This window comes from Ranitomeya imitator, chromosome 2 (assembly GCF_032444005.1).
Source record: "Ranitomeya imitator isolate aRanImi1 chromosome 2, aRanImi1.pri, whole genome shotgun sequence".
Taxonomy (NCBI): Eukaryota; Metazoa; Chordata; class Amphibia; order Anura; family Dendrobatidae; genus Ranitomeya; species Ranitomeya imitator.
Genome location: NC_091283.1, coordinates 761,824,555 through 761,839,749, shown reverse-complemented (window position 1 = coordinate 761,839,749; position 15,195 = coordinate 761,824,555). Strand labels below are relative to the sequence as shown.

General features: G+C 50.3%; 1 protein-coding gene across 1 annotated transcript in view; it reads left to right on the top strand.

The window, feature by feature from the left end:
* The first annotated feature begins 2,977 nt into the window (after positions 1 to 2,977).
* TM9SF3 (transmembrane 9 superfamily member 3) overlaps positions 2,978 to 15,195 on the top strand; it is a 77,479-nt gene continuing 65,261 nt past the window's right edge. Inside the window, exon 1 of the mRNA XM_069753377.1 lies at positions 2,978 to 3,352. Within this exon, the coding sequence (XP_069609478.1) occupies positions 3,281 to 3,352 (72 nt within the window). The 5' untranslated portion in view covers positions 2,978 to 3,280. The remainder of the gene's footprint in view (positions 3,353 to 15,195) is intronic.

Here is a 15,195-nt window from a genome sequence, read left to right as displayed (position 1 = left end):
ATGCTAGGTGCAGTGTGAGGTTTCTTGTGTGGTGGTCCCTTGCCCCTCATGTGACCCTTTTCACCTGCATTACACTAATACACAGCACTAGGCACAAGCCGCACCAGAATCGCACCCAAAGGGCCGTGCAGTCCTGGCTTAAACCAACACATCTTTATAAGCTCTAGATTTTTTCCAACACGTTCCATTATTGCCTAATGGAAAAAAAGACCCTTTAAGGCTAGGTTCACATTTGCAGTTGAATCCGCAGTGTCTCGTCCGCAACCGCATTGCAAAACGCATGCTAACGCTGGGTTTTTTATCTGCATCACATTACGCATGAGGTTAAAAAAACGCAACGTTTGAACGAGTTTTTGCCTGCGTTCGCGTTTTTTAGGTGCATGCGTTTGACATTTGTCTCAATCAGTTCCTGGACATGCGCAGTCCGTAGTACAAAAGCGCATCGAACGCATGCGTACGCATGTGTTCCCATAGACAATAATGCGTTTTTTAACGCACTCATCCGCATGTGCATATTTGACAGAAATTTGCCGCCTCAAAAATTCTAACATGGTGAAAAAACACATGCATAAGCAAACATGGGCGATCACATGCACCCGCGTCTACGTTAGGTTGTGTGCACACGTTGCGGATTTAGTGCGGATCCAGTGTGTTTATTCCACGCAGAAACGCTGCAGATCCGCAAAGAGATTTACAGTATAATGTAAATCAATGGGGGAAAAAATGCTGTGGTAATGGTGCGAAAAATTCCGCATGGAAAACGCTGCGGATCAAAAGAAGTAGCATGTCACTTCTTTTGTGTGGATCTGCAGCATTTCTGCACTCTTCCATTATAGAAATTCACAGTGGTAAAAAAAAACACGCATGAAATCCGCATAAAAACGCATAAAATCCGCACCTGCGTTTCGTGCCAGGAGATGCGGATTTTGTGCAGAAAATTCTGCACCCCAATCCGCAACGTGTGCACATAGCCTTGAAGATAGGAAATCAAGACGCATGCGGATGTACATCAGAAACGTTGCGGACACAACCGCAAATGTGAAACAAGCCATTAAACTGCTTCTACCGGGTGTAAAGAGCAGTGCATGGATTGGCTGCAGCCCCGGGACAGGAAAAGAACAAGGACTATTTTGAATAGTGGGGCCAGTAGCCACGCACACATGGCGTGGAGTGATGTGAGAGGGTGCACACACAGTGTGGAGTGACGTGACAGGGTGCACACACAGCGTAGAGTGACGTGAGAGGGTGCACACACAGCGTGGAGTGACGTGACAGGGTGCACACACAGCGTGGAGTGACGTGACAGGGTGCACACACGGCGTGGAGTGACGTGACAGGGTGCACACACGGCGTGGAGTCATGTGAGAGGATGCACACGGCGTGACGTGACAAGGTGCACACACGGCGTGGAGTGACGTGACAGGGTGCACACACAGCGTGGAGTGACGTGAGAGGGTGCACACACGGCGTGGAGTGATGTGACAAGGTGCACACGGCGTGGAGTGACGTGACAAGGTGCACACACGGCGTGGAGTGATGTGAGGGTGCACACACGGCGTGGAGTGATGTGAGGGGGTGCACACATGGCGTGGAGTGACGTGACAGGGTGCACACACGGCGTGGAGTGATGTGAGAGGGTGTGCACACGGCATGGAGTGATGTGAGTTTGCACACACGGCATGGAGTGATGTGAAGGGGTGCACACACGGCGTGGAGTGATGTGAGGGGGTGCACACACGGCGTGGAGTGATGTGACAGGGTGCGCACACGGCGTGGAGTGATGTGAGAGGGTGTGCACAAGGCGTGGAGTGATGTGAGAGGGTGTGCACACGGCGTGGAGTGATGTGAGAGGGTGTGCACACGGCGTGGAGTGATGTGAGAGGGTGTGCACACGGCGTGGAGTGATGTGAGAGGGTGTGCACACGGCGTGGAGTGATGTGAGAGGGTGTGCACACGGCGTGGAGTGATGTGAGTGTGCACACACGGCATGGAGTGATGTGAGGGGGTGCACACACGGCTTGGAGTGATGTGAGTGTGCACACACGGCATGGAGTGATGTGAGTGTGCACACACGGCATGGAGTGATGTGAGGGGGTGCACACACGGCGTGGAGTGATGTGAGGGGGTGCACACACGGCGTGGAGTGATGTGAGGGGGTGCACACACGGCGTGGAGTGATGTGAGAGGGTGCACACACGGCGTGGAGTGATGTGAGGGGGTGCACACACGGCGTGGAGTGATGTGAGGGGGTGCACACTAGGCGTGGAGTGATGTGAGGGGGTGCACACACGGCGTGGAGTGACGTGACAGGGTGCACACACGGCGTGGAGTGACAGGGTGCACACACGGCGTGGAGTGATGTGACAAGGTGCACACACGGCGTGCAGTGATGTGAGAGGGTGCACACACGGCGTGGAGTGATGTGAGAGGGTGCACACACGGCGTGGAGTGATGTGAGGGGGTGCACAAACGGCGTGCAGTGATGTGACAGGGTGCACACACGGCGTGGAGTGACGCGAGAGGGTGCACACACGGCGTGGAGTGACGTGAGGGGGTGCACACATGGCGTGGAGTGATGTGACGGGGTGCACACACGGCGTGGAGTGATGTGAGAGGGTGCACACACGGCGTGGAGTGATGTGAGAGGGTGCACACACGGCGTGGAGTGATGTGACAGGGTGCACACACGGCGTGGAGTGATGTGAGGGGGTGCACACACAGCGTGGAGTGACGTGACAGGGTGCACACACGGCGTGGAGTGATGTGAGGGGGTGCACACACGGCGTGGAGTGATGTGAGGGGGTGCACACACGGCGTGGAGTGATGTGAGAGGGTGCACACACGGCGTGGAGTGATGTGAGAGGGTGCACACACGGCGTGGAGTGATGTGAGAGGGTGCACACACGGCGTGGAGTGATGTGAGAGGGTGCACACACGGCGTGGAGTGATGTGAGGGGGTGCACACACGGCGTGGAGTGATGTGACAGGGTGCACAGTGCGCGGCCCCGGGCAGGTGCCAGCTCTCAGCACCGCCGTCAGCCGGGCAGCCCAGGCAGGTATGGTTCCTCCCCGCCCCCAGCCCGCGCGCACCGAGCACTTCCGGGATGCTGGCAGGAGGTGAGGCACTTCCGGTTGTGAGCGCCGTGGCCGGATGACGTGGCTGAGCGGCCGCTGAGGAGGCGGCGGGTGTCTGTACAGGGCAGGATCTGCAGCGGCGGAAGGAGGACGGCGGCTTCACCGAGGGAACCTCCGAGACATTGTCCCCAGCGGCCAGGCCAGGATGAGCGCGCTGCGGCTGCTCCTGCTCTGCTTGTCGGCGCTGTGCGCCCGGGCGGATGAGCACGAACACACGGTGAGAGCTCCGGTCACTACACGGGGAGGGCGCGGCGGAGGAGGCCTGTGCGGGTGTACAGCGCCGTGTTATTGCTGCCGGGGCCTTTTCCTGTCAGCCGGGCCTGTGCGTGACCACAGAGCCGGACTGGTGAGCGCCGGCATCAGAGCCCGGCGGGTGTGACCTGGTATCGGCCATCTGGGGCCGCTGCGGTGCCATGGCTGCACCCCCGGATCTCGCCCACATGTGAGGGAGCCCTGTGCGGTGGTTGTCAGCTTGGGCTCTGGTCACTAACAACACTGAGGTGGTGGGTGAGGAGTCACCAGGCCCGTGTGCTGCCACAGACTGTCTCTGACTAGGTGAAGCCTCAAGATTCAAAATGATTCTTTTGTCATTGGTTCCGTGCCCACGATCCGGACGTGGCAGCGGTTTGGAGCAGCGCATGTTCGCTGCCGTCTATTGTACACAGGTGAATCTGCGTGTGATCACAGAACCGTGCGGCTTTACCGCATCCGATACATTGTATGGGTGGAATTTCTGTTCCAGACTAGCACCTCCACAATAGAAACTGACATGCTGCTGTCCTGAAAGACACGACGCATGTCCGTCTCCGCAGGTGCGCATAGACACATAGTGGACAAGAGATTTCTAGAAATCCCATCCACTACGCTGTAACATCTGGATGCTGCATGTTTGCTTCATAAATACCTAGCGTCAAGCTCGTAACAATTCCTGATCATAGGCACATACCCCAAGAGGATAACTTTCCAATCTCCGGGGTACTCACTGCTGTGGCCCCCAGCAATCCCACGCACCGCTGCGCCATTCGAGTAGGAACGACTAAGATGAACCGAGCGATGCGCTCCGCAACCTGCAGCGCTCTCATTAGAATGAATGGAGCACAGCGCATGTGATAGATCTCTGCTCCATCCAGCCTGGCTCTTCAAGGCCCCAATTCTTGGGATTACTGTGTGCCACAGCAGTCAGACCCCCAGAGATCAGAAAGACATGGGATAGGTTAAAATTTTCATACTTAAAATTATCCCTTTGAGGATCCTGTCCATAGATGCAGCCAATGCCACATTACTATCAGGGCTGTGTCCAGAGCAAGGAAATAAGGCCTAGTACAAATCCTATAAGACTCCATGCCCTGCAGGTGTAATATGCATGCCACAATAATGGACCAACCCTCCCTATGGGGGATGTACAGTTCTGCATATACCTTATATACTCGTGTATAGACCGAGATTTTCAGCACCTTTTTTTTGTGCTGAAAACGTCCCCCTCTGCTTAGGCTGGGTTCACATTGCGTTAGTGGGTGTCCGCTGACGGAATCCGTTACATGGCGCAATTAACGCTATGTAACGGATCCGTTAGCGCACCCATTGCCCGCAATGTATCTAACGCATCGCTAACGTATGCCATTTTTGGCATTCGTTAGCGATGTCCCGTTATTTTCTGACGGACCTCGAACGCTGCTTGCATCTGCGCTAGCTGGATAGCTAAACGCAATCCCTTTTTGTACATTGCGTTAGCGCATTCCGTTAGCGTATGTGCTAAACGGATTGCACTAACGCAATGTGAACCTAACCTTATACACGAGTTATTGTCCAGAAACCCGGCGGGGGAGAAGCTGCAGGAGCCGGCAGCTGTGGCACAATGACAGCTGCAGCCGCTGGCTTCCAGAGGACATACTCGCCCTCCTTGTGCCGTCGATGCATCTCTGTTTTCCCGGCACCGGCAGTTCTTCCTGTGCTGAGCGGTCACGTGGCACTGCTCATTAAGGTAATGAATATGCACGTGTCTCCACTCCCATAGGCGTGGAGCACATATTCATTACCTTAATGAGCAGTACCACGTGACCACTCAGCAGAGGAAGAACTGCCGGTGCCGGGACAACAGAGATGCATCGACGGCGTGAGGAGGGCGAGTATGTCTTCTGGAAGCCAGGACAGGGCAGGGATGAGGAGACAATGCATATGCGGCTTATACTCGAGTCAATACGCTTACCCAGGTTTCCGTGGCAAAAGTAGGTGCCTCGGTTTATACTCGGATATATATTATTTTATGTGTCTCTGGAGAAAGCTAGAAATCTGCCATCAATGGTTTTCCAGTTGTTAGAAGTTGTCACCTCTCTGGGGGAGAGCTATGTTTTTGTTGGCTGCTTAGACCCATACTGATACGGAAACAGAGCTCTGCAGAGTTGAGTGATGGCTGCACATGGGCACCTCTGGGTCCATTCCTTGTTTGTAGGCCAGCTGGAGATGGTGGGGTTCAGTTCTTGGCTGTTTCCTTTAGGTCCCTAGAGAATAAATGGGGCGGTAGTCTGCGGTCACCGCTCTAAGCCACCAGCCATTTTCTTCATTAACTTTTTGTAGTGGACAGTCTTGAAGTTTCTATGGCTACTTTATGTCCGCCATCTACGGTGGTGTCCTACTGAGTTTCCAATAAGTGTAGAGGGATTATTGTAACACTAGCTTTCCTGCGGGTGCTCATTTGTGATAATCGGCCATTATAAATGCACCCTTATCTGTCCGTGGTCCTTAGGATTCAGCTAGTTGAAATACAAATGATTTGGTTCTTATTATAGTCTGTAGTCCCAGATTAAATAATGTTTTGAATGAAGGAGTGCCCACCCGGAGAGTACAGTGGGTGACATGATTAGGCGAGTCTTCTCCCCAGTGCCCAAACATTCTGACTGGATTTGCTCACTGGTATCTATGGCCAAACCTATTGTGAAGCACCAGTAAGCTGACGTGCACATGAGCTGTTTGGCACACGGCTCTCTATTCCCCCATAGTCACGAGTAGTGATGAGCGCAAGTGCGCGTTACTCGAGTTTGCAGAGTATCATGGGTGCTGAAGTGACATGTTCGAGTCTGTGCGGCCACAGGTTTTGCCGCTGTTAAGACACTTCCCGCATGTTTTGTGGATGTTTAACACCGCGAAACATGTGACTGTGGAGACTCGGACATGTCACTTGAGCACCCGCAATACTCAGTGCATACCCTAGTAATGAGGACTCTTCTCTGCAGAGCATTCACTTATTTTCAATGGGTAGAGAGAAGATCACTGCAAGATACCTGGCAGCCGCTCATTTACCCCAAAAACAAAAGGATCAGGCAGTCACTCTCCACCTACCCAAACATTGTCAATGGAGAGTCAGACAAAACCTTAGTGACCTACAGACATACTGTCCCACCTGAGCGTTGGGAGAGAAGTGACAAAGTTGTGCACTGGGGTGTACCATTGCTTAGAATATCGCCCACACATGATCCACTCTGGCCATTTTACATTCAGCTCCTCTAGCACCCATTGTGGTATTGAGTCTCTCTTTGTCTAATTAGGTGGGATAATGTACATGTCGGGCCACCATAAGCCTAACTGCACACGGGCGTATAAAATAATCGTACAAGTTTCATCCAGGTTGTCTGTGTGTCAGTTTTTGCGTCCTTGTAGCTTCTGTTTTTATGTATCACGTGACACGGCTAGCCATGTCACATTGTGCTGTAAATTTTTCCATAGGAATTTGGGAAAGTTATGACATGTGCTATAAATGTCTGTTCTGTTCCTGATCTCAGGATCTCTGCTCTTAGGGTACCGTCACACAGTGCAATTTTGATCGCTACGACGGCACGATTCGTGACGTTCGAGCGATATAGTTACGATATCGCAGTGTCTGACACGCTCCTGCGATCAGGACCCCGCTAAGAATCGTACGTCGTAGCAGATCGTTTGAAACTTTCTTTCGTCGTCTAGTGTCCCGCTGTGGCGGCATGATCGCATGGTGTAACATATATCGTATACGATGTGCGCATAGTAACCAACGGCTTCTACATCGCACATACATCATGAAATTATCGCTCCAGCGTCGTACATTGCAAAGTGTGACAGCAGTCTACGACGCTGGAGCGATATTGTTACGATGCTGGAGCGTCACGGATCGTACCGTTGTAGCGATGAAAATTGCACTGTGTGACGGTACCCTTAGTTGAGATGAATCTGTGCTGCACTTTTTATGCACATGCTCAGTAGTGACCGGTGCTGTGGAGAGTCAGAGGATTTGCTTACCTACTCCACAACCCTGATGCCTAAGCTATAGTAATAATAATATAATAATTTTTATTTATATAGCGCCAACATATTCCGCAGCGATTTACAACTTTTAGAGGGGACTTGTACAGACAATAGACATTACAGCATAACAGAGATCACAGTTCAAAACAGATACCAGGAGGAATGAGGGCCCTGCTCGCATGCTTACAAACTGAGGAAAAGCTACTGCAATGCTCTATACATGGGGTAAGCGACATGGCGAATCAGAAGAACTATACTACATTTCTAATTGGAGGTATTTGATAATGTTATTATACCTACTACATATTGGGATATTATCTTGGAGATGGGAATAAACTTTTAAGCCCCCCATACACCTTAAACTCTGCCATACCTGCCAGTATTGACAGGATCGATGGACACTCTGTGTGTGTTGGGGGCACAGGCCGACTGAGGGGCTGGACAGATGTTGATCGGGCACATCTGATTTTGGACTGCTGATCACTTTGTACCCCTAGGAGGTAAGCTTTCAGCAGACATGTCTGACAGTGGCTCTCTCATAAAGAGCACAGTGTGCCCGTCCATTCGATCACTCATGTACGGTATATGGAAAAGATGACAATACATTGTGGCCTGTTGGCAGACTGATCTCTGCCATGCCTTGGGTTTTATGGATGGCAGGGTGCACATTACCGTACCCAACCAGAGCAAAAGTCCTACTTGACAAATGTCTTATATTTGCTTCTAAACTCTGTTTGCCATCTGAAATTCAGAATATGTAACCAGGTTACTAATTTATCTTCCCTACTGACATCATGACTGTAAGAATGTGAGGAGGCTGGCAGTCGTCACACCTTTATCTTCACTTCTGTGTCTATAATTAGGCTTAATGCTCCAGATTGGCTACTATGTCTGTTTAGCAATTTGTGTTTTATTTTTGCTCAACGATTTCATCCCATAAACTGAAGTAGATCACTTTAGTGGAAAGTTGGAAGCCTTTGCACGTAATTAAAGGGAACCTGTCATCAGATTCATGTGGCCCGAACAGGGGCAGCATGGATAGAGCCTGGCTTTGCGGTTGCAGCCAGGTACGTTCCACTCTTGACACTGCCACTTCTACCTTCCTGCTCTACTGGATCCACAGGTCTCTGACTATGTACACAGTGGCCAGAATGACTCAAAGTTTTGGGGGGTGGTAAGTGCAAACCCAATGTATTCAACCAACATACAAGACAATGAGTTATTGGCTAAATTAGCATGTCTGACTAGTCTTGTAAGGCGTTTTATGATCTGTTCTGCTATTACACACTCATTAACCTGTGGCCTGATTCCAGCATAGCTGTACTCACCTGAGCTACTGGGACAGACACTTCCTGGTGTAGTGTAAGGAACTGCCACATGCACAAGTCTCGGTCATTGTTATTTTGTTGGCAAGATTCAATAAACCTTCTTTAGATCTCAGGAACATTTCCCATCACTTGGTGAAATTTGTTACAATTTCTTTTTAGTATTTATTACTTTTTATTTGACTAGTTTTTGGTTCAGTCATAAAAATGGCACTTTTTTCTTTTGTGTGTCTAGTGCTTTTTGCTGGCACCCATCTGTTTGTCCCATCTGGGCTTATGTCTGAACCCCACATCATTGACTATAATGGTGCCAACAGAGTGAACGTGCGCACTGTCGTGCATCATTTTTAGGTGTGTACGCCTACTGGAAACTGAGACCCAGACACAGTCTAATTACCGTATTTTCCGGCGTATAAGACGACTGGGCGTATAAGACGACCCACAACTTTTCCAATTAAAATATAAAATCTTCTCAAAAGTCGGGGGTTGTCTTATATGGCAGGTGTCGTCTTATTGGGTGGGTGCGGAGCAATCTGCGGTCGAAGTATATAGTGGGGGGAGTGGTCCCGATGACGAGGTGAGGGAGCGCCTCACCAGGAAGGTGTAAGTGAAGCAAACTGTCAGCGTCTGGGATGCCAGGGTTATGCAAATAAGAGAGAGAGAGCGGTGCTGTGCCTAGAAAAACACTCCTCTTTCATTAATCTGGCTCCCCCTTGTATCCTATTATCTCCTTCTCTGCCTCACTTACACCTTCCTGGTGAGGTGCCCCCTCTCCTTGTCATTGGGGTCGCTCCCCCCACAATATGCTGCGACCGCAGATTACTCCGCACCTGCCCTATAAGACGACACCTGGCTTATAAGGCGATACCCGACTTTTGAGAAGATTTTCAAGGGTTAAAAAGTAGTCTTATACACCAGAAAATACAGTACTTTTGCTTGTCCACCTCAAGTAGGTGTACACGCCTGAAAATGATGCACAGCCAAGCACATGTTGACTCTGCCGCCATCATTATAGTCTATGGCCCTGTTGGCGCATACATCCAAATCCGTTTTGCAGAGGGTTCAAATGTAAGCCCTATTAGGACCAACCAACGGGTGCCAAAATGCAGTGTGAAAGCTTCCTAACTGTGAATCGTAGATTTCCACCAACTGAAGATCCACCATAACTCTATACATGGGGGAAAAAACCCACATTCACTGATGGTTTTCTTCTTTGAATATCAGCTTTAGTTTTGCTTTATGGTAAAGTTCTTGCTGTGTATTTCTGTAATAGTTCTCAAAGCAGAGACATAAATAAAAAAAATATATGTTCCTATACATCGTTATAATAAATGTTAGATATAATGTGCGTACAAATAAATGATGAATCTTAAAATGAATGAATTCTCTTATATACAAGGTCCGAGTGTTTGCAAGTTATCTGCTGCTTTCTAAAGGCTCTTATACACATTAGCTAGCTGTGGGCTGAAGGATTGTATCCTTGATGGTTATCTCTTGACTCTCCCATACTTGGGCATGTTCTACTGATAACTATTGTTCTCTATGAGAGAGCCTGGCAGCAGTTTATCTCAGAGATAGCAAAGGATCGGCCACTGATCTTCAATAGGCTGGATCTTTCTCTTAAGGTACCTTCACACATAACGATATTGTTAACGATATCGTTGCTATTTGTGACGTAGCAACGATATCGTTAATGAAATCGTTATGTGTGACAGCGACCAACGATCAGGCCCCTGCTGGGAGATCGTTGGTCGCTGAATAAAGTCCAGAACTTTATTTCGTCGCTGGACTCCCTGCTGACATCGCTGGATCGGCGTGTGTGACACCGATCCAGCGATGTCTTCACTGGTAACCAGGGTAAACATCGGGTAACTAAGCGCAGGGCCGCGCTTAGTAACCCGATGTTTACCCTGGTTACCATGCTAAAAGTAAAAAAAAACAAACACTAGATACTTACCTACAGCTGTCTGTCCTCCAGCGCTGCGCTCTGCACTCCTCCTGTACAGGCTGTGAGCCGGAAAGCAGAGCGGTGACGTCACCGCTCTGCTTTCCGGCTCCCAGACAGTACAGGAGGAGAGCAGAGAAGCAGAGCGCAGCGCTGGAGGACAGACGGCTGTAGGTAAGTATGTACTGTTTGTTTTTTTTTACTTTTAGCATGGTAACCAGGGTAAACATCGGGTTACTAAGCGCGGCCCTGCGCTTAGTTACCCGATGTTTACCCTGGTTACCGGCATCGTCGGTCGCTGGAGAGCGGTCTGTGTGACAGCTCTCCAGCGACCAAACAGCGACGCTGCAGCGATTCGGATCGTTGTCGGTATCGCTGCAGCGTCGCTAAATGTGAAGGGGCCTTAAGGGTACCGTCACACTATAACATTTCGATCGCTACGACGGTACGATTCGTGACGTTCCAGCGATATCGTTACGATATCGCTGTGTCTGACACGCAGCAGCGATCAGGGATCCTGCTGAGAATCGTACGTCGTAGCAGATCGTTTAGAACTTTCTTTCATCGCTGGATCTCCCGTTGTCATCGCTAGATCGGTGTGTGTGACACCGATCTAGCGATGCGATCCAGCGATGCGTTCGCTTGTAACCAGGGTCTACATCGGGTAACTAAGCGCAGGACCGCGCTTAGTTACCCGATGTTTACCCTGGTTACAAGCGTTAAACTAAAAAAAAACAAACAGCACATACTTACATTCTGGTGTCCGTCAGGTCCCTTGCAGTCTCTGCTTCCCGCACTGTGACTGCCGGCCGTAAAGTGAAAGCAGAGCACAGCGGCTGTGCTTTCACTTTCACTTTATGGCCGGCAGTCACAGTGCGGGAAGCAGAGACTGCAAGGGACCTGACGGACACCAGAATGTAAGTATGTGCTGTTTGTTTTTTTTTAGTTTTACGCTTGTAACCAGGGTAAACATCGGGTAACTAAGCGCGGTCCTGCGCTTAGTTACCCGATGTTTACCCTGGTTACCCAGGGACCTCGGCATCGTTGGTCGATGGAGAGCTGTCTGTGTGACAGCTCCCCAGCGACCACACTACGATTTACCTACGATCACGGCCAGGTCATATCGCTGGTCGTGATCGTAGGTAAATCGTATAGTGTGACGGTACCCTTAAGGTACCGTCACACTTAGCGACGCTGCAGCGATACCGACAACGATCCGGATCGCTGCAGCGTCGCTGTTTGGTCGCTGGAGAGCTGTCACACAGACAGCTCTCCAGCGACCAACGATGCCGGTAACCAGGGTAAACATCGGGTAACTAAGCGCAGGGCCGCGCTTAGTAACCCGATGTTTACCCTGGTTACCATCCTAAAAGTAAAAAAAAACAAACACTACATACTTACCTAACGCTGTCTGTCCTCCAGCGCTGTGCTCTGCACTCCTCCTGTACTGTCTGTGTGAGCACAGCGGCCGGAAAGCAGAGCGGTGACGTCACCGCTCTGCTTTCCGGCTGCCCGGCGCTCACAGACAGTACAGGAGGAGTGCAGAGCACAGCGCCAGGGGACAGACAGCGGTGTTTACCCTGGTTACCAGTGAAGACATCGCTGGATCGGTGTCACACGCCGATTCAGCGATGTCTGCGGGGAGTCCAGCGACCAAATAAAGTTCTGGACTTTCTTCCCCGACCAGCGACAGCACAGCAGGGGCCTGATCGCTGCTGCCTGTCACACTGGACGATATCGCTAGCGAGGACGCTGCAACGTCACGGATCGCTAGCGATATCGTCTAGTGTGACGGTACCTTAAAGGTACCGTCACATTTAGCGATGCTGCAGCGATACCGACAACGATCCGGATCGCTGCAGCGTCGCTGTTTGGTCGCTGGAGAGCTGTCACACAGACAGCTCTCCAGCGACCAACTATGCCGGTAACCAGGGTAAACATCGGGTTACTAAGCGCAGGGCCGCGCTTAGTAACCCGATGTTTACCCTGGTTACCATCGTTAAAGTAAAAAAAACAACCACTACATACTTACATTCCGCTGTCTGTCCCCGGCGCTGTGCTTCTCAGCTCTGGCTGTGAGCACAGCGGCCGGAAAGCAGAGCGGTGACGTCACCGCTCTGCTTTCCGGCTGCCCGGCGCTCACAGCCAGAGCAGAGAAGCACCGCGCCGGGGACAGACAGCGGTAGGTAAGTATGTAGTGGTTGTTTTTTTTACTTTAACGATGGTAACCAGGGTAAACATCGGGTTACTAAGCGCGGCCCTGCGCTTAGTAACCCGATGTTTACCCTGGTTACCAGCGAAGACATCGCTGAATCGGCGTCACACAACGATTCAGCGATGTCAGCGGGAGATCCAGCGACGAAACAAAGTTCTGGACTTTCTTCCCGACCAGCGATATCACAGCAGGGGCCTGATCGCTGCTGCCTGTCACACTGGACGATATCGCTAGCCAGGACGCTGCAACGTCACGGATCGCTAGCGATATCGTCTAGTGTGACGGTACCTTAACCCAAACATCCTCTGTCAGGGGGCAAGTCATGGGGCCCCTATACACATTAGATTGTCAACGAGGGCCAGATTCACACTGCGTCTGTGGCGTCTGTTAGACGGACTACGTTACACCGCGGTGTAACGCAGTCCGTTAAACGCCGCCATTATGTCCTATGTCAGACTCATCCCTAGCGCACGCCCACAATGGGTGTGTGCTAGCAATGTGCCATGATTGAGTGACGGACCCTGGGACGTGGGTTGCAGCGTTTCCGGGTCCATCACTGCTAGCGCAGATAGAGCATCTGCTAGCTCTGTCTGCGCTAGCGTGATGACACATCGGCACTTGCGTTAATAGCAGCCCGTTAACTCAATGTGAACCCTGCTGTATGCTATTTTATATTAGTCCAATTTTATCTTAATGAAGCCCTACATCTGGCCATACCCATTACTTGGCTGTTGGTTGACTGATCTTTCGCTGATCTCCATCTTTCCTGACTCCCCCATACAAAGGGGGAACTCTTGGCTCAGCCGAGCGGTCCTGTGCTCTCTGTGTGGGAACTGCTTTCAAAATGCTCTGACAATAGCTTATATCCCTCCAATCAAAAGAATTTCAACCACCAGATCCTTATGTTCCCTGGCACAACCTGTCATGGGACAGTTGGGAGGCTGACTGCCAAAATTCATGGGTTTGGCCCACATTTATCCAATGTGTATGCGAGACTTTCAATTGGAATCTTACTATAGAAAAATTAGTAATGTGCTTGTGGATGGTAGCACAAGTCATAGTTTGGTTTGGCAGCAAAAACACCTGTGACTCTGTAGTGGTACAGAGGAAAACAGGACTTTGTGTTGCTATATGGCTTCCTTTTCATTCATTTGTCAATTGAGAACAAATACAGAGTTGTGCTGCCCAACATTTAAATAAAACTGTAATTTTCTGCTGGAAGACTTTTTTTTTTATTTTTTCAAAATATATATTTTTTTTATACATGACTTGACGTTGGGGACATCTGTCTGGCCTGAGGTGCGGACAAAATTCTGAAATATATCTTACGGAAGCCACATAGACTATCGGAACCTTTTAGACTTTAGAAAATCAGGATAAGACATGCTCTGAGTCTCGCGGATCTCACACTCAGATCCATCTTGTTCACTGATGGAAAGATACCTCAAAGTCTATGGATCCATGTGCCAGGCAATAAATCAGGCAGCACCAGGTAATTTCATTTGAATGTAGCAGAGGAAGAGTTTTCTCTGGACCTGTGCAGCGGTCATTGTGCAGGCAGGAGGTGACCTATTGTGAATACCTAACATTGTAACCTTGTCTGTGGTGGTAATGGGATGACTACTGGGATGTCTTCTATACAGAACAGGACTGGTATGAGATGAAATATACAAGACTTAAGAATTTCTTATAAAATATAGATATCATCAATACATTCTTTAAAAATAAATGTTTAATATAGAAATTTGATATTAGCAGTAGGTAATTTTTTTGATGACACTTACCTTTTAAAGGGAACCTGTCACCCCGAAATTCGCGGGTGAGGTAAGCCCACCGGCATTAGGGGCTTATCTACAGCATTCTGTAATGCTGTAGATAAGCCCTCGATGTTCCTGAAAAGGAGAAAAAGACGTTATATTATACTCACCCAGGGGCGGTCCCGCTGCTGGTCCGGTGGGATGGGGGTCTCTGGTCCGCTGCGGCGCCTCCCATCTTCATTACAAGACGTCCTCTTCTGATCTTCAGCCACGGCTCCGGCGCAGGCGCACTTTGCTCTGCCCTGTTGAGGGCAGACAAAGTACTGCAGTGCGCAGGCGCCAGGCCTCTGACCTTTTCGGCGCCTGCACACTGCAGTACTATCCTCTGCCCTCAACAAGGCAGAGCAAAGTACGCCTGCGCCGGAGCCGTGGCTGAAGATCAGAAGAGGACATCTTGTAATGAAGATGGGAGGCGCCGCAGCGGACCGGAGACGCCCGTTTGACCTGACCAGCAGCGGGACCGCCCCTGGGTGAGTATAATATAAC